Here is an 18,636-nt window from a genome sequence, read left to right on the forward strand (position 1 = left end):
TTTCTGGTCGATAACAGTAGAAGGGCTCATTGTCCACTTAAGTGATAAAGTGCAATTACTATTCACATAAATAATAATCTTACTTGTAGAATCTAACTTTGCAGCATGCGTATGGAATATTATTGAAATGTACAACGTTTTCAAACTTCAGTTAAAAAGACAAAGAACAGTTGTAAACAGATTGTATTTTGTGTCGGTGTCAAGTAATGATGTGTGTATGTGAAAATTGGTGCTTTGATAGAAATGCAGAAGGTAAATTCCTTTTTGCTAAAATTGCATATGCTTCAAGTACTCACCTCAGGTAATGCAGCATTGTGATGTGCAAGTGTTACAGATTTGGCATTACTAAATGGATCCCCTGTTTTAGCAGCCATGTCCTGTTTCACCAAAAGGGCTAGATCCACCAGCTTAAAAATAAAAATATTGTTTCTTTTAAAATTGAGTTGCTCATAGCATTTTAATAAAAATGTCATTGGGGCATTATATTAGACATTAGATATTAGATTCCCTACAGTGTGGAAACTGATCCTTCAGCCCAACAAGTCCACACCGACTCTCCGAAGGGTAACCCACCCAAACCCATTTCAGTCTGATTAATGCACCTAACACTACGGGCAATTTAGCATGGCTAATTCACCTAACTTGCACATCTTTGGACTGTGGAAGGAAACCGGAGCACCTGGAGGAAACCCACGCAGACATGGGGTGAATGTGCAAACTCCACACAGACAGTCGCCCAAGACTGGAATCGAACCCGGGTCCCTGGCGCTGTGAGGCAACAGTGCTAACCACTGAGCCACCGTGTTCACAACTCAACTAAGAAATTCACCAATCCCAAAGTTGTGCAATAAAGTAGAAATTGCTGGAAAATCTCAGCAGTCTGCCAGCATCTGTGGAGAGAAGGTAGAGTTGATCTTTCAGTTCCAGTAACTCGTATTCAGAACTGAAGCAGGGTTATTGGACCTGAAAGGTCAACTCTGCCTTCTCTCTACAGGTGCTGTGAGACCAGCATCTGCACTTCTGTCCTTTTTAAAAATTTGATATTAATTTTACCCCAAGCATCATATGCGGGTACAGTTAGAACATTTAAAAGACATTTGGACAGGTACATGAACAGGAAAGATTTAGAAGGATATAGGCCAAAAGCAGGCAAATGGGATCACTTTAGTTTGGGAAACTTGGTTGGCATGGACAAGTTGGACCGAAGGGTCTGTTTCTGTGATGTATGACTCTATCATAGGACACTCAATTTTATAAAACTTGCACATTACCTGGGCCACTGTCTCTTGTGCCAGATATGCCATGATCTCCAAAGCAACTGGATTAGGCTTCACTTCCATACTGCTGCAGTCCAACCAATCCTTAAACTTGGTTGGTTTTTTGGCTGTCAATTACAGATATAAAAGAAATTAGAAAAACACGATGCAGCTGTACATTTTAAATCAACAAACATACTGTAAGGATGGCAAAGATTTTTCAGTGTGTTATTGTGACCTGAAAACCAAGTAATTAATTTACAAAACTGCTACAAGTTTACATTGTTAAACATGTCACTTTTTCCTTTGTTTACAAAGTATCCCTGTGTTCACCAACTAATATTTTAGCAAATCATTTGTTCCAGTCATTAATTAATGAAATGATAGCTTTATAATTTCCTACAATGTACACAATAATGTCTGAATACTGCAGGGATTGTCATGCTTCAGGGAGGAATTAATTGTCTATCAAAACAGCCACAAATCTCAAATGCAACACATACAAACATTGTAAGTGGCATTCCCAAAATCAAAATGAATGTGCCATGCGGAAGATCTGAAAACGAGCAATTAATATACCTTGTGACATGCTTTATTTCCAATATATTAATTAGAGTCTACATTGTGTTTTTATTCCTGGTCTCAAATTATCATTTTTCTTCTATCACATATCTCTCTCAATGTCACTCAGAAATTCAATCATCATGACCTTGTGCTTTCCACCTCACATGTGCTTCCTTGGTCTTTCTGATTCAATTCCCACAGTTTCATTCTTTTCATTGCATACACTTCTTCTCTATTGCTCTTCCTATCCATTCCCTAACAGTATAGGGCTTTCCTTGTTTTTGCCAAAAGAATCATTCCCTCTGCAACACAATTATCCACTTCTCCTCAGTCACCCACAACATTCCCTTCTCTTTCAATTTCAGTGCCTGCTTAATTTATTTTAGATATTGTCTAATTAACCTGTTCAGAGATGTTATTACACACATCTGGAGCAGGTGGGACTTGAACTGGGGTCTCCTACCTCAGAGGTAATGACACTACCATTGCTCTGCATATTGACTACTATATTTCTGTTGATTGTAACTTTGCAAAACTAAACATAGGAGATAAATGTAGGAAGAATGTTCCTGATGACAAAGCAGTCCAGAGCCAGGAGTCATAATCGAAAGATAGGGATATGCCATTTATGATTGAAGTGAGGAGAAATTTCTTCACCCAAAGCATGGTGAGCCTGTGGAATTCTCTGCCACAGAAAAAAATTGAAGCCAAAATGTTTACTGTTTTCCAGAAAGAATTAGATAATTTTTTTTTTCGAGATAAATGGATTCAAAAGTGTAAGGGGAAAAACTGGGATCAGGGTACTGAGATAGATGATCAGCGATGATCATTTAGAATGGCAGAGTAGGCTTGAAGGGCCAAATGGCCTACTCCTGCATCTATTTTCTATGCTTCTAAAAGAAAGTTCTCTATGATCTCTGTAAAAGGAACTGTACTTTTACTTTTAGTAAAGCTACTGAGCACACACGAATGGATCTATCTCACAGTAATATCAGATCACATGAAAGTGGAGACTGGACTTGTAGAGCTTCAAATAAAATATCCTTTTTTACCACCCTTTCTGTTCAGATGTGTTCAATAGTCTTGTTGCTGTTCACTCACATTAGATCTCACATTACAACATGGGCAATAGTGACCAGACCCATAGAGCCAGAGGTGAGTGACAAGAACCTGTAGTTAAGCCCAGTAATGGCAAACAATAAGGCCAGCCTATCAATCCAAATGCAGAGGTGGGGAAAATACCTGAAGTGATACTCAGCATCAGTAGAGACTGGGTAGCCACATGTTTCCTCACACACCTACAACTGAATGGGAAATGCCATGCAATGTTGAAGAGAGCACACAAGAAGGACAATGGCAGAGTACATGGTTAGCAGCATTAAGTAAAGTATGTTACAATTCGACACCAGACCCCCAGGTACTGTACACTTATGATTTGATTAGGGACCATCAGCCTTTTGTTTCAAGTAGATGAAGGTTAAGAATCTTAAATCTTTACTAATAGAATAAAGCCTTAAAATTGCATTGGCTTGAACACCCATATAAGTTCTACTATCCAAGGTGAGAAAAATAAAATAGCTCTCAATATTTCGTTTACACTCTAATACACAAACTTAGCACGAGAGACAATACGAATGAGCAAATAATAGCTATCTTTTCTCTAATATTCAAAATCAACATGAGAAACACACAGAAAACTGTGGTCAAACTTGTACGACAAAGACAAATCCAATGGATCTGATCGAAACAGAGAAGTCGTGGTGATGTCATTGGACTGGTAATTCAGAACTCCTTGCTAATGTTCTGGGGACATAGATTTGAATCCCAACATGGTAGACAGTGAAATTTGAATTCAGTAAAATATGGATGCTTAATAGTTTCCATGTAACTCTTGTCATAAAACCCCACCTGATACATTGATATCCTTTATGGAAGTAAATCTCCTGTCCTTATGTGACTACATGTGATTTCAGATCCACAAGTTGACTTTTAGCTGCCTCTGGACATTAGAGATAAGGAATAAATTCTGGCCTAGCCTGGAACATATACATTAATAAACAAGTGAAAAAAGATCACCCAGCTGACAAAAGTCATTGAAGGTCTTGTTAATATTCAAAAATTCCTCTGGGGAATTTCAATCTTCAAGACCTTACAAAGACTCTATTAAATAACAATCAACAATGTTGCTGTAACAGAGTACCTGAACATTTGCTCACCTCCTAGTGATTCAATCTCATCTTCTGTATGGTTCCCTGACACTGACTCTCTAGCTAAATGCCAGCTCCTAATTTATGTGCTGGACTGGCACACTCCAAATGAGCAGGCCCTTTAAATGCTTAAAAAGGCTGCTTGGGACAAATGCGCATGGTCTCTTCCACTGTGCACACATATGGACTTCCTAAACGTGAGATAAATTGGTGCTCTCAGCCTCGACCAGAAAACAAGGTAAGCTAGTTTTTTTTTAGCAAGTATTATACAGAAATAGACATCCTTATGAGGTGGGGAGAAAGGAGCAATTATAAAATACAGTGACAGCAGCACACAACAAAAAGGGTGCTGTCCAAGCCACAATGGAACTCCACTTGCAGGAACCAGAGTCATATGTGTAAATAGAGACAGTGGAATAAGGCTGCAGTGGCAGAAAAACACCCATAGGAGTCTGTGGGAGTAACTGCAGTTGGAGATTTAACACAATGGCAGGAAGAATTCTTCCTGAGTGATGTGATTATCAACAGCAAGATTTTGATTTCCTGGAGGGGACAGACCCTTGGGATGAGTTCTGGTATTCGGAGATTAAAGCAAATGGGAGAAAAACTGGTTCAAATTGGATACCAGTGTAGATGTTGATCCTTTCAAATGTTACAGAGGTTGAGAACAGAAATTCTCAAACCTTTAAAATTTTACGGCTCAAAAATTACTAATATCAGAATAGTAGCCGAGATGCAGGGCATACTCAGACCTTCAAAACTAGTTCCAGATCATTGAAGCTTCAGACAGGCTGGATAGTGTCACATCCACACAAACAGAAGCCAACTGTATGCAAACAAATCTTTTTAATTGTGAATACAGAACTTCAATGTATATTTGGCGTGTTCAGAGAAAAACTTAAATCCTCAGTAAAGGCCCAACAAGTCTAACAACTTCAATTAACTAATTAAGAAGAAGCTATTCAGTGATAAAGAGATATTTTATTCAAAAACACAATGTATTAATATCCAAAATGGGGAAACTATTGATTTGCACTGATATCAGCAGAAGATTGCAAGCAGATAGATATGCTGCCATTTGGTATGCTTTCCTTTATGGGTCAGTATATTGAGTACAAGAATTGGGAGGTCGTATTGTGGCTGTACAAGACATTAGTTAGGCCACTTTTGGAATACTGCATACATTTCTGGTCTCCCTGCGATCGAAAGGAAGTTGTGAAACTTGAAAGGGTTCAGAAAAGACGTACAAGGATGTTTCAAGGGTTAGAGGTTTTGAGCTAAAGGGAGATACTGAATGGAGTGGGGCTATTTGCCCTGGAGTGCCGGAGGTTGAAGGGTGACCTTACAGAGGTTTATAAAATCATGAGGGTAAATAGGCAATGTCTTTTCCCTGGGGTGGGGGAGTCCAGAACTACAGGGCATAGGTTTAAGGTGAAAGGGGAAATATATAAAAAGGACCTAAGGGGCAATGTTTTCACTCAGAGGGTAGTGTATGTATGGAATGAGCTGCCAGAGGAAGTGGAGGAGGCTGGTACAATTACAACATTTAAAAGGCATCTGAATGAGTATATATGAATAGGAAGGGTTTAGAGGGATATGAGCCAAATGCTCGAAAATGGGATTAGATGTATAAAGGATACCTGGACGGCACGGGCGAGATGGACTGAAGGGTCTGTTTCTGTGCTGTATATCTCTATGACTCCAGCGAGCCATGGAATCACAACAGAGATTTTTCAGCCGACCAGATCAGGTTATTGAACTCATAGAGAGATAGATGGCCTTCACCAAGCTTAAAGCTGGAGAAAGGAATGAACTTGAACAATTCAGAACTCATAGAGATGTACAGCATGGAAACAGACTCTTCGGTCCAACCCGTCCATGCCGACCAGATATCCCAACCCAATCTAGTCCCACCTGCCATACCCGGCCCATATCCCTCCAAACCCTTCCTATTCATATACCCATCCAAATGCCTTTTAAATGTTGCAATCGTACCAGCCTCCACCACATCCTCTGGCAGCTCATTCCATACATGTACCACACTCTGCGTGAAAACGTTGCCCTTTAGGTCCCTTTTATATCCTTCCCGTCTCACTCTAAACCTATGCCCTCTACCTCTGGACTCACCAACCCCAGGGAAAAGACTTTGTCTTTTTATCCGATCCATGTCCCTCATAATTTTGTAAACCTCTATAAGGTCACCCCCTCAGCCTCCGACACTCCAGGGAAAACAGCCCCAGCCTGTTCAGCCTCTCCCTGTAGCTCAAATCCTCCAACCCTAGCAACATCCTTGTAAATCTTTGCTGAACCTTTTCAAGTTTCACAACATCTTTCCAATAGGAAGGAGACCAGAATTGCACGCAATATTCCAACAGTGGCCTAACCAATGTCCTGTATAGTCGCAACATGACCTCCCAACACCTACACTCAGTACTCTAACCAATAAAAGAAATCATACCAAACGCGTTCTTCACTATCCTAGCTACCTGCGACTCCACTTTCAAGGAGCTATGAACCTGCACTCCAAGGTCTCTTTGTTCAGCAACACTCCCGAGGACCTTACCATTAAGTGTATAAGTCCTGCTAAGATTTGCTTTCCCAAAATGCAGCACCTCGCATTTATCTGAATTAAACTCCATCTGCCACTTCTCAGCCCATTGGCCCATCTGGTCCAGATCCTGTTGTAATCTGAGGTAACCCTCTTCGCTGTCCACTACACCTCCAATTTTGGTGTCATCTGCAAACTTACTAACTGTACCTCTTATGCTCACATCCAAATCATTTATGTAAATGACAAAAAGTAGAGGGCCCAGCACCGATCCTTGTGGCACTCCACTGGTCACAGGCCTCCAGTCTGAAAAACAACCCTCCACCACCACCCTCTGTCTTCTACCTTTGAGCCAGTTCTGTATCCAAATGGCTAGTTCTCCCTTCATTCCGTGAGATCTAACCTTGCTAACCAGTTTCCCATGAGGAACCATGTCGAACGCCTTACTGAAGTCCATATAGATCACATCTACTGCTCTGCCCTCATCAATCCTCTTTGTTACTTCTTCAAAAAACTCAATCAAGTTTGTGAGACATGATTTCCCACGCACAAAGCCATCTTGACTATCCCTATTTAGTCCGTGCCTTTCCAAATACATGTACATCCTGTCCCTCAGGACTCAATAAGAATTATCACAGTCCAATGATCTCAATGAGAATACTGAAATAATAGTCCAACCAAACAGCAAAATCAAGCATTGCAGGCTGAAAATGAGAAGCTTGCAGAAAATTTGCAAAAACCTTTCACGGAGTCAACTAATGTTCTCACCACTGTGACACAGAAAAGATGTTTTGATGGAAGAAAAGCCTCTTTGTTTAGAAATTATCAGAATTCAAGATCACAATGAATATCTGACTGAAGGAAACACTCTGCTTCAATTAATGAAAGACTTCAAATTAAACACTAGAGAGAGAGAGAACAAGAATCGTTGGTCCCTTATTAATGATATTCCTTCACATAATAATATAACCATTCAAGTCCTAGAATCTTCTCCTATGAATCAGCTTTCCCTTGATTGGTATTCACCACTGCTATAGCCAATGATTTGGTGTTTAGCCATCATTAAAAGCTGTCATTCTATTCCAGCAATGCATTGGTCAACCCAGGAAAGAACATGAAAGCACATATATCCTGCACATCCTCCAAAGGAACCAAAAACACCATTAGAAATTGGTCCCTCATGTACACAAGACTAGGTAGGATCATTATGAGGGGTTGGGGTTGACAGCAGGCAAAGAAGAGTAAAAATGTTAAATGTTCATGGTTAATTGTTAATGGAAAAAAAAGGGATGCTGTGAAATATCTTGGGGAATAATGTAATGTAAAGAGAATTGTACCTTTACTCTCAGTATGGCTACTGAGCATGTGAAACGTGATCCATGTCATAGTCACATTCGATCAGATGGATCTAAAGGCTGAATCTGTAAGCCTCCAAGTAAAATGTCATCTCTTAACATCCTCTGTGCAGTTATGTTCATTAAACATTGTTACGTTCACACAACAGCGTGGACATCACATTATTACAATCTACAATCCTACTTTAAGTATCACAAAAATATAACATTCTCTCTTGAAGAGCAGCAAACTTTATGCACATTAGGGTTGTGTATGTATAGCATGTAAAGCAGATGTGCTAATGTGACTTTTACTAACTACATGATGGATAAACTATTTTTAAAAATAGGAATCTTCACTGAGCCACTACTTCTCCTAACTGTTACCAATTGCAACCAGAATCCCATCATTAAGACAATTGTACTTCAAAAGGTTGCAAACAGCTGGGTGACTTTAGCCTTAAATGGGTAAGTGCAAATTAAGCATTTATTGAATTCCTAAAAGCCATCCACCCATAGCAAAAGAAATGTCTTTTCATTCAATGACAATTTGATTGATCACCGCTCATCACTGGTACACCATCTAAACTATCCATAATTTTAAACATTGAATTAAATTGCCACCTAGCCATTGATTCATTGGAAATAGTCCTAATATTGCACATCTTTCCTCATAGTTGTTACTTTCCACCCCAGATGAATCTATATTGCACATTCTATTGTTTTATTGTGTTTTTCTATAATGACAACCTAAACCAGACACAGTGTACCAATTGTGGTTTATCTGCTTACTGAACAAATCTATCACTTTTCTTGCACTCTATGCCTCTATTTATAAAATTTGTAATGCCATTGGTGTTTTATGTCTTTATCTGCCTGCATTAACACTTCATGTTAAAGGAAATCACACTTAAAAACCTAGGACACACAGTTTATCCACATAAACTAACAAGTGTCGGGAAATGACCAAACTCAATAAGACATAATCAAATCATCAGCCTTTGACATTCAATGGTATTTCCCATCAATGAACTGCCCAACCATCAACATTCTTGGGCTTATCATTGGCCAGGAATCGCACTACTTAGCTGCATACGTATAGTGACTACAAGAAAGGATAGAGGCTAGGAAGCCTGGAGAAAAGTAAATCAACTGTTGACTCCCGACCATTTACAAGGCACAAGTCAGGAGCATGATGAAATACTCCCCACATGCCTAAATGAATGCAGCTCCAACAACACTCAAGAAGCTGACACCACCGAAGAGAATGCAGCCTCCTGGTTTGGCACCACATTCACAAACATTCACTCCCTAGACAGAGGGTGGTGGTGGAAGGTTGTTTTTCAGACTGGAGGCCTGTGACCAGTGGAGTGCCACAAGGATCGGTGCTGGGCCCTCTACTTTTTGTCATTTACATAAATGATTTGGATGTGAGCATACATCCATAGTTAGTAAGTTTGCAGATGACACCAAAATTGGAGGTGTAGTGGACAGCGAAGAGGGTTACCTCAGATTACAACAGGATCTGGAACAGATGAGCCAATGGGCTGAGAAGTGGCAGATGGAGTTCAATTCAGATAAATGCGAGGTGCTGCATTTTGGGAAAGCAAATCTTAGCAGGACTTATACACTTAATGGTAAGGTCCTAGGGAGTGTTGCTGAACAAAGAGACTTTGGAGTGCAGGTTCATAGCTCCTTGAAAGTGGAGTCGCAGGTAGATAGGATAGTGAAGAAGGCATTTGGTATGATTTCCTTTATTGGTCAGAGTATTGAGTACAGGAGTTGGGAGGTCATGTTGCGGCTGTACGGGACATTGATTAGGCCACTGTTGGAATATTGCGTGCAATTCTGGACTCCTTCCTATCAGAAAGATGTTGTGAAACTTGAAAGGGTTCAGAAAAGATTTACAAGGATGTTGCCAGGGTTGGAGGATCTGAGCTAGAGGGAGAGGCTGAATAGGCTGGGGCTGTTTTCCCTGGAGTGTTGGAGGCTGAGGGGTGACCTTATAGAGGTTTACAAAATTATGAGGGGCATGGATCGGATAAATAGACAAAGTCTTTTCCCTGGGGTTGGGGATTCCAGAGGTAGAGGTAGGTTTAGGGTGAGAGGGGAAAGATGTAAAAGAGACCTAACGGGCAACGTTTTCACGCAGAGGGTGGTACGTGTATGGAATGAGCTGCCAGAGGATGTGGTGGAGGCTGGTACAATTGCAACATTTAAGAAGCATTTGGATGGGTATATGAATAGGAAGGGTTTGGAGGGATATGGGCCGGGTATGGCAGGTGGGACTAGATTGGGTTGGGATATCTGGTCGGCATGGACAGGTTGGACCGAAGGGTCTGTTTCCATGCTGTACATCTCTATGACTCTATCTACCAGATGCACTACCAAAATTCCCCAAGGCTTCTTCAAGAATGACTTCCCGAATCACAAACACAACAGAGCCACAAGAACATCACTACGTGCAATTTTTCCTCGAACGCATGAACTGTCTTGATTGGAAATTTGCCACTGTTCTCTCTACATTGCTGGGTCAATATTTGAGAACATCCCTCTCTAACAGCATTGTAGACAGCACATCTACCTTCACTAAATTAACTGCAGTTCAAGAAGACAACTCAACACGACCTTTACAAGAGCCATTAGGAATTAGCAATATTGCTTGGCCTCGATTAGAGTGGTGCTGGATTTGCACAGCAGGTCAGGCAGCATCCGAGGAGCAGCACCACTCTAATTTAGGCTCTGATCTCCAGCATCTGCAGTCCTCACTTTCGCCCAATATTGCTTGGCCATCCAGTGATGCCCACAGGCCATGAATGAACAAAATAAACTTCATTTTGACTGTGGCACTTCAATTCTAAGATGAGTCTCAATGCCTTAGAAATTGCCACAAAATTATTTCATGAGTTGTTAAGGGTCTTCGAAGAGTAATGAAATGTATAATTGTGAAATCTTATGTTACAGAACTACAAATATTAATGCTTAATGTAAATATGCCTCATGATATCTGTCAATATCCATATGTAAAAATAGCCAAGACTGAAATCCTTGCCAATCTGAAGGAATTGTTTATAGAAATAATTAGTTCAGGAAAAGACCTAATCTAAAATCATATTTGGTGCAGAAGAGTAATTTCACCTTCATCAGGACACAAAGCATACTTCACTTTCAAATAAAAAGGACATGCCACACTGAGAGGTTTAATTATTACTTTGTAAACCATCCACACCTGATTTGAGTTTATTTTAAAATACCTACCAGCTATTATCAACAAAACTTGGATAATCTCATGTGATATCAACATGTTTGCTGTCAGCAGCCTCTAACCAAATCCAACACTGTGTTTATTTCACATAAACTGATCACCTATTAGAAACAGCAACTGTCAGGTATTGGTGATAGAGTCGAGAATGAACGTTTAGCTTCTCTGTTCGATGCAACTCATTTGCACCCATTCCACAAATCACTCATCCCTGAAGTATCCTTTATATACATTTTGCTGATCACGATCAGCACCACACAATGATATTTTCAGCTCAGAATGAATCCCAGACTATGACTGTGTCAGAGCAGCTGCACTTCAAAGGCAGGAAGGGATAAAGACAGTTGGCGGTGTATTACTTCAAAATATAGTCACCAACTATTTAGAATCCCAGAAAAAAAACACTCATTTTTACAGCTCAATAACGAACTCCGTACTGTAAATTACTTCTCGGCATTTGCTGGAGAAAAGGAAAAGCAGATTACTTTGTCCCAAAACACCCATGCTGTGCTCAGCATGATGTGTTATTTGAAATGTTGCATCTAATAAACCAGATTTCAGATATTCAAAAACAATTATTCACTTAAATCATGTTGAAAATGAGATTGAGATTTTTTGAAACCTTTCAGTCTGCAGATTGTTTAAATAATAATGCTCTGTTTTTGTCCGTGTTAAAGTCATGTGCAACTTTATCATGACTTCATTTATTTCTTCAGCATTTGTGACCTTTAACCTACCTCTTACTCATCTATTAACAACATCTCGAGGTAGTGAGCAAGCTTTCAAATTTACAACCTGTTATTGTACTAGTTCACAAACACTTCCAGTAACTAAGTTATAAATGTCAATGAGCATTAATTATGTGAACACAGTATTTAGCTCTGGAATGTGGAGCTTTGGCCAAGTTGGCTTGAAATGAATGGACATCATGGCAGGAAGTTTTAAAGCTTAGATGCACTTTGTTAACAAAAGATCCTTTTAATGCTGAAGTTATTTGTGATCAGTCAATTTGCATTAGTTGCTGATGATCCACAGCTCATTCAGTTTCACTGACTGCAAGATGTTAATTCCTTTACTCTTGATTTAATGTACAGAACTTACAATTATCTTTCATGAAATTATACCATTCATTTCAAATTAATGTTAAAAATAATTAAATGCTGGTAAGGAGCCTCTTCCACTTGGAACACATAAAAGGAAGTCAGGCACAAGGTCCTACCATTACTGTTAATGCTAAGATAATGAGAGGGAGTGCGCACTAAGATTTTCAACAATCACTCCTGGCATAATTTCATTGTATCACGCCTTAAATTTGTAAAATTCTCTAATGTCAGAATAAAATTTTCCAATGTAGAATTGCAAAATTCAGCTCTTTCAGTAACGTCATGTGCTATTGCCAAACGCCTTCAATCGTACACAGCATATTTCTAATCATATATATGGAATATTTGGATTTGATAGCCTTTTTTTTGGAACTGAACAATTTTGTCAAACCATAAAATATGTTGCAAACTCTACCTTCGATATCACGATGATTCACTTCATGCCAATGTACCTTACTGACTACATGATTTACATATGGTTGAATGTTCAACATGCATACTTGATTTTGAAGACCAGATATAAGGTAATACTTCTACGCTCCAATCCAAACAATACATTGGACAAAGTAAGGCAATAAACTGTGATAGAATAAAATAAAACAAAAGATTAAAGCCACAGAAAGTTGTGTACTGCAACTGCCCAGTCTACTTGTAATAATGTTAGTGATTGCACTATCCTGATCTCGTCCCACTTCTCTCAACAGTACAGATTACCGAATTACAGATTATGGCTAATTATTAGTTTACCTCCATTAGATTCAGAATAAAAAGATCCATCAAACTGGTTTCTATATTAAACAACAGATTATAAAACAAGTCTTTTGAGAAAAAATTGCAAAGCCGATGTAATAGTTTGACATTTGTAAATATAAGTATTTACCTTTCTCAATAAGCCAATACACAAGTGCACTCACAAACACACATAAGCCGCAGTAAAAGGGAAAGTAAAGGAACCTAGGAAAAGAACATTTGCCAGGTTTTGGAGAATAAAAGAATAGGATTTGCAAAATTTCAGCTTGGCACCTTCATTCGAATGGATGGGTGTCACTGCATGAATCTCCTCAGAAGTAGCACATTTCAGAGAGGGTGTTCTTCCAGAAGACTCTCAGTGAGCATATCTGTTTTGTTTCTTCAGTTCTCACACCAGATCTTCAAAATTATTTCTTAGAAAGATGTCACAGTTTGAGTTGGGGATCTTGTGTCTTCACAGGCTACACCTAACTGAACTTCAAAATAACTTCAAATATCTACAACTCCTGACAGCATAAAGGCAGACATGAGATTTACAAAAAGACCAAGCAACTTCACAATCAATGAACATTGACTTGTTATGTAATTCAAGACATACGATGCCCAGTAAGTGGTTCAAAAAAAAGGGTGAACCAAGTGCCTTTAAAAAAGTAGGTTCTTAGTGCTTCAAATAGATCAATTTTCACAATCTGTTGCACAACAGTCCTCTAAACATATTAGCAATGTTACAAATCACACAACACCAGGCTATAACCAAACGATTTATCCAGTAGCACTAGCTTCTGGAGTGCTGCTGCTTTATATGTCTTATGGTGCTGCTTCACAACACCTGAGGGAGCAGCATTCCAAAAGCTAGTGCTTCCAGATAAACCTAGTGTACTACAGCCTGGCGTTGCGTGAGTTTAAATTTTGTCTACCCCAGTCCAACACTGGCCCCATCACATCATATTAGCAATGGCACAACCTTCAAGCAAGACAGTGATCTGTATCTCATCCAGTGTGCTTACATTACAGTGCGCAGCCCCTCACCCCTCTGCCCATTCTAATTGCATATAATTAACTAGTCTCCCACTCAATTGTAACCAACTGTAATCTCTCCCATTCCACTTTAATAAACCCGGAATTATGATCAATATTGCTATACACCAACAATTTCCTTTCTATAGAATCTTTAATGTAGAAAAATAAACAATGCTTCACAAAGATGTAATCAGATATAAATCAACGTCAACTCAAAGGACAGAAAATTAAGGGGGTGACAAAAGTTTAAATACAGAAAATATTTTAAAGAGGAACTCAAAGTAGGATAAAGAAGTGGAGGTAATGGTGGAAATTTGGTGCAAACCTTTCCTCCATTAAAGCTCATTTACATCAATATTGCATCTAATAGGTGAGCATACATGTGTCATTTTAAGAAATACAACAACACCAACATCTTATTAGTTACAATGTACAAAATGATAGCAGCAGTAGCACTGAATTATAATCAATTCAGTTTATATTTATCAAGGTCTGACTGTACTCACCAAAGCTCAGCTGGCGGCTTTCACAGTACTCTGCATATTGGGATGAATCCATCATTCGAGTTTGGCGCTCAGCTCTCTGGGACACAAAACAAAATGGCTGCATTATTTTGAAGCTGGATGAAAAATTGTTACTGAGGGTAAAAATGTTAAAGAATCATAAATTATTTTCAAAATAATTATTAGAACAAAAATAAAAACATGCTTACTTCTGAAATAACCACATGCAAAAGGTTTTGAGAGATTTTAAATTTGTGGCAGAAACACATTGTAATATTGGTAGACAGCAAGAACAGTAGATGCTGGAAGTCAGACTCGATAGATGTGAAGCTTGAAGATCACAGCAGGTCAGGCAGCATCCAAGGGACAGGAAAGTCAATGCTTCAGCCTGAAATCCTTCGTCAGGACTGTGGAGGGGGAAGGAGCCCAGAAGTATATAGAGAAAGGTGGGGTGGGACTGGGGGAAAGGTAGGTGAGATGTTGATAGGTGGATGCAGGTAGGGGATTATTGTGATTGGTCAGTGGGAAGGATGGAGAGGATAGGTGAGTAGAAAGACAGACAGGTCAGGGAGGCAAAGTGGTGGGGTGGGGCTAGACATGGGATAAGGCTGGGGGAGGAGGGACTTTGAAGCTGGTGAAGTCAATGTTGAAGATTGGGCTATAACTAACTCAACCTTCGGGTTGCCATACACTAATTCTCCCTCCATCTCCCCCAGAAACATGTTCATCTTTGGCCTCCTCCACTGTCAGAGTGAGGTCAAATGGAAACTGGAGGAACAATGTTAGCACTGCTGCATCACAGCGCCAGGGACCTGGGCTCGATTCCCGCCTCAGTCAACTGTCTGCGTGGGTTTCCTCCAGGTGCTTCAGTTTCCTCCCACAATCCAAAGTTGTGCAGGTCAGCTGAATTAGCCACGTTAAATTGCCCATAGTGTGAGGTGCATTAGTCAGGGGTAAATATAGGATAGGGGAATGGGTCTGGGTAGATAATTCTTCGGAGGGTCGGTGTGGACTTGTTGGGCTGAAAGGCCTATTTCCACACTGTAGGGAATCTAATCTAATATCTTATATTTCATCTGGGAAGTTTACAGCCCAAAGTCTTCTAAAATGAATCAGAATGTACATTAAGAATGAAGTTCTATGTTTTTCAGGCATGGCCTGAGATACTCCATTCATCAATATATTTGGATAAGTTTTGAGTACAATTGCTATCAGCCCATAGTAGCAAGGTATCAAAGACAAAGACATGTCTGAATGAAAGGAAGAGGGGCAACAATGACAAGTTTTAACATAATTTATATATGTTTATTGATCACCAAGATGGAGAGAGGGAAAGACGGAGAGAGTGTACCTGGAGACAGACAGAGAGAGCAAGAACAAGACAGAAGGGGGGAGAGAGGAGAGAGAGCGAGAAAATGAACCTGGAGAAAAGAAAAGAGAGAGAATTTGGAAACAGAGAGAGAAGGAATAATCTGGAGACAGAGAAAATCTGAGAAGAGCAGGACCAAAATGAACAGAGTGGAACAAACTGGAGAAAGAGCAGGAATGTTATGGAGAAAACAGAAACAACTTGAACAAAACAAGAAAGCAAGAATGATCTGAACTGAGCAGTAACAACCTGGAGAGAGAGCAGGAACAGCCTAGAGAGAGCAGGTTCAGGATGGAGAAAGCAAGAGCCTGGGCAGAACAGGAATTTGGACAGAGGAACCACACTAGGTTTTCTCAAGTCTCCTGAGACCTTCTTATCCTCTTTAGCATAGGTAAGGTCCCAGGAGACTGGAGAAAACCTTGTGCAGTTCCTCTGTTCAAATTCCTGTTCCCCAAATAATCTCTCCAACATTGTCCTGTACAGGGCAAACATGGAACTTGCCAAAAAGTTGCAGTGAAAAGTCATGTGAGAGTGTGTGCGCACGCTATTTGGAAACTTACCCCACAAAAGCAACTGCAGCAGCCTTGTTGCTGGTTTCCAGTCAGGCGGGGTTGGGGTTGGGGTTGGGGGCGGGGGCGAGGGGGGCATCAGACAGGGTTGGTGGTGGGGGGACGGTGTCAGATGGGATTGGGGGTGGGGGGGGGCGGTGTCAGACGGGGCTGGGGGTGGGGGTGTTGCACGGGGTGTGGAGTCAGACGGGGTGGGGGGGCCGCGGGTGTTGCACGGGGCGGTATCAGATGGGTTTGGGGGCGGTGTCAGACAGGCTGGGGGTGGAGGTGTTGCACGGGGGGGGGGGAGACAGTGTCAGATGGGGTTGGGGGCGGGGTCTCCCATGCTGTCATGGTGCCTTACCTCCTGAACAGTGAGCAGACTTTAAAATCTCCGAGCCCCAGAGAAAAGGCATTAAATCGATTAACCGAATAATCGATTATCCGAACGAAATAATGCCCGCCCATCACGTTCGGATAATCGAGGTTCCCCTGTACATGTGCAAAATGCCTTGGGATTCTCCTTAATCCTATTTGCCAAGGACATTTTGTGGCCTTTTTTTAACCCTCCTAATTTCTTGTTTAAATTCTTTTCTGTTTCCTTTATACTCCTCATTGGGCTTATTTCATTTCAATTTCCTAAACCTTACATATGTTTCTTTTTCCTTTTTGACTAAACTTTCATTATCTCGTCATCCAAGGTTCCCGAATCTTGCCATCCTTATATCCTCACAGGAACTTGCTGGTCCAAACTCTGATCAACTGGCCTTTAAAAGATTCTCATGTCAGATATGGATTTACCCTCAAACAGCAACCCTTAATTTAACTTCTCCAGTCCCTACTTAATAATTTTGCATTTAGCCTTCCCCAATTCAGCACTTTCACTTGAGGACCAGTCTTATCTCTCTCCATAACTATTTTAAAACTTACTGAATTATGATCACTGATCCCAAAATACTCCTCCACGATAACTTTGATCACCTTGCCGGGCTCATTCTCCAATACAAGGTCCATTATGGCCCCAGCCCCACTTGAACTATCCATACTTTTTTCAAGAAACCCTCCAGGATTCACCTAACAACTTCCGCCCCAGCTAAGCCCCAGCATTAGGGAATCCCAGTCAATACTGGGGCAGTTAAAATCAACCACAACAACAACCCTGTTATTTTTACATCTTTCCCTGATCGGCTTACATATCTGTTCCTCCGTCTCCCACTGGTTAGCATGAGACCTATAGTATAATCCCAGCAAAGTGACTGCACTTTTCCTATTCTTAAGTCATACTCATATGGCCTCACTGGATGAGCCTTCCAAGGTGTTCTCTCTCAGTACAGCTGCAATATTCTCCTTAATCCATAATGCAACTTCCCTATCACTCTATCTCACATGAAACATCCAAACCCTGGAAGGTTGAGCTGCCAGACTTGCCCTTCTCTCAACCATGTTTCTGTAATGGCTACAATATCGTAACTCCATGTACTAATCCATGCTCTAAGCTTTTCTACTATACCTGTTGTACTTAAAATAATACACCTCTGTCGCCAGCCCTGTTGAGTTCGTTAACCTGTCCTGCCTGTTCTTCCTACCAGACTTAGTTGATTTAGCTCTTCTCCTCTCTTATTTCACTGCACATGCTGTCCCACTGCTTTAGTTCCCACCCTACTGGCACTCTAAATTAAATCCTCCCGAGTGGCACTAGCAAACCTCCCAGTAAAGATATTGGTGCAATTTGTCCTTCTTGTACAGGTACCACCTAAAGTGGAGATCCCAATGCTCGAGATATCTGAAACCCCTCCCTGCTACATCAGTTCTTTGACCATGCATTCATTTGTACGATCTTGCTATCTCTGGCCTCATTACCACATAGGATAGGGAATAATCCTACTGGATTGTTTACTGATGCTATTCATGCAGGAGTCTCTCAGAATTCAATATTCCAGTTACAACACTGATCCGCAAAAGGATTTTCTCAAATTGCAGAGGATGAGCTGCATAAAATCTTGATGAGTAGGTTGTACCAGCAACTGAATTCCAAATAATATCCAATAAACCCAGGAATGAAACTTCCAGGAAAGGAACCTTAGGTACAGCAAATCAGGACAGGACTAATACACTTAATGATAAATCCTGGGGAGTACTGCCAAAGATTCCTTGGGGTACAGGTTTATAGTT

General features: G+C 40.5%; 1 protein-coding gene across 13 annotated transcripts in view; it reads right to left on the reverse strand.

The window, feature by feature from the left end:
* The window catches only part of supt3h (SPT3 homolog, SAGA and STAGA complex component), a 469,942-nt gene that overhangs the window by 113,953 nt on the left and 337,353 nt on the right, over positions 1-18,636 (reverse strand). For all 13 annotated transcript variants that reach the window (XR_015753299.1, XM_087979840.1, XM_087979885.1 and 10 more), the window contains 3 exons: positions 14,551-14,626; positions 1,272-1,384; positions 297-407 (listed from right to left, as the gene is read on the reverse strand). Coding sequence is in view for 12 of the 13 variants with exons in the window: in XM_087979840.1 (XP_087835966.1) it covers positions 297-407; positions 1,272-1,384; positions 14,551-14,626 (300 nt within the window). In the remaining variant the exon portion in view is untranslated. The remainder of the gene's footprint in view (positions 1-296; positions 408-1,271; positions 1,385-14,550; positions 14,627-18,636) is intronic.

This window comes from Chiloscyllium plagiosum, unplaced genomic scaffold (assembly GCF_037043375.1).
Source record: "Chiloscyllium plagiosum isolate Xiang-an unplaced genomic scaffold, Cpla_swu_hap1 HiC_scaffold_3, whole genome shotgun sequence".
Lineage (NCBI taxonomy): Eukaryota > Metazoa > Chordata > Chondrichthyes > Orectolobiformes > Hemiscylliidae > Chiloscyllium > Chiloscyllium plagiosum.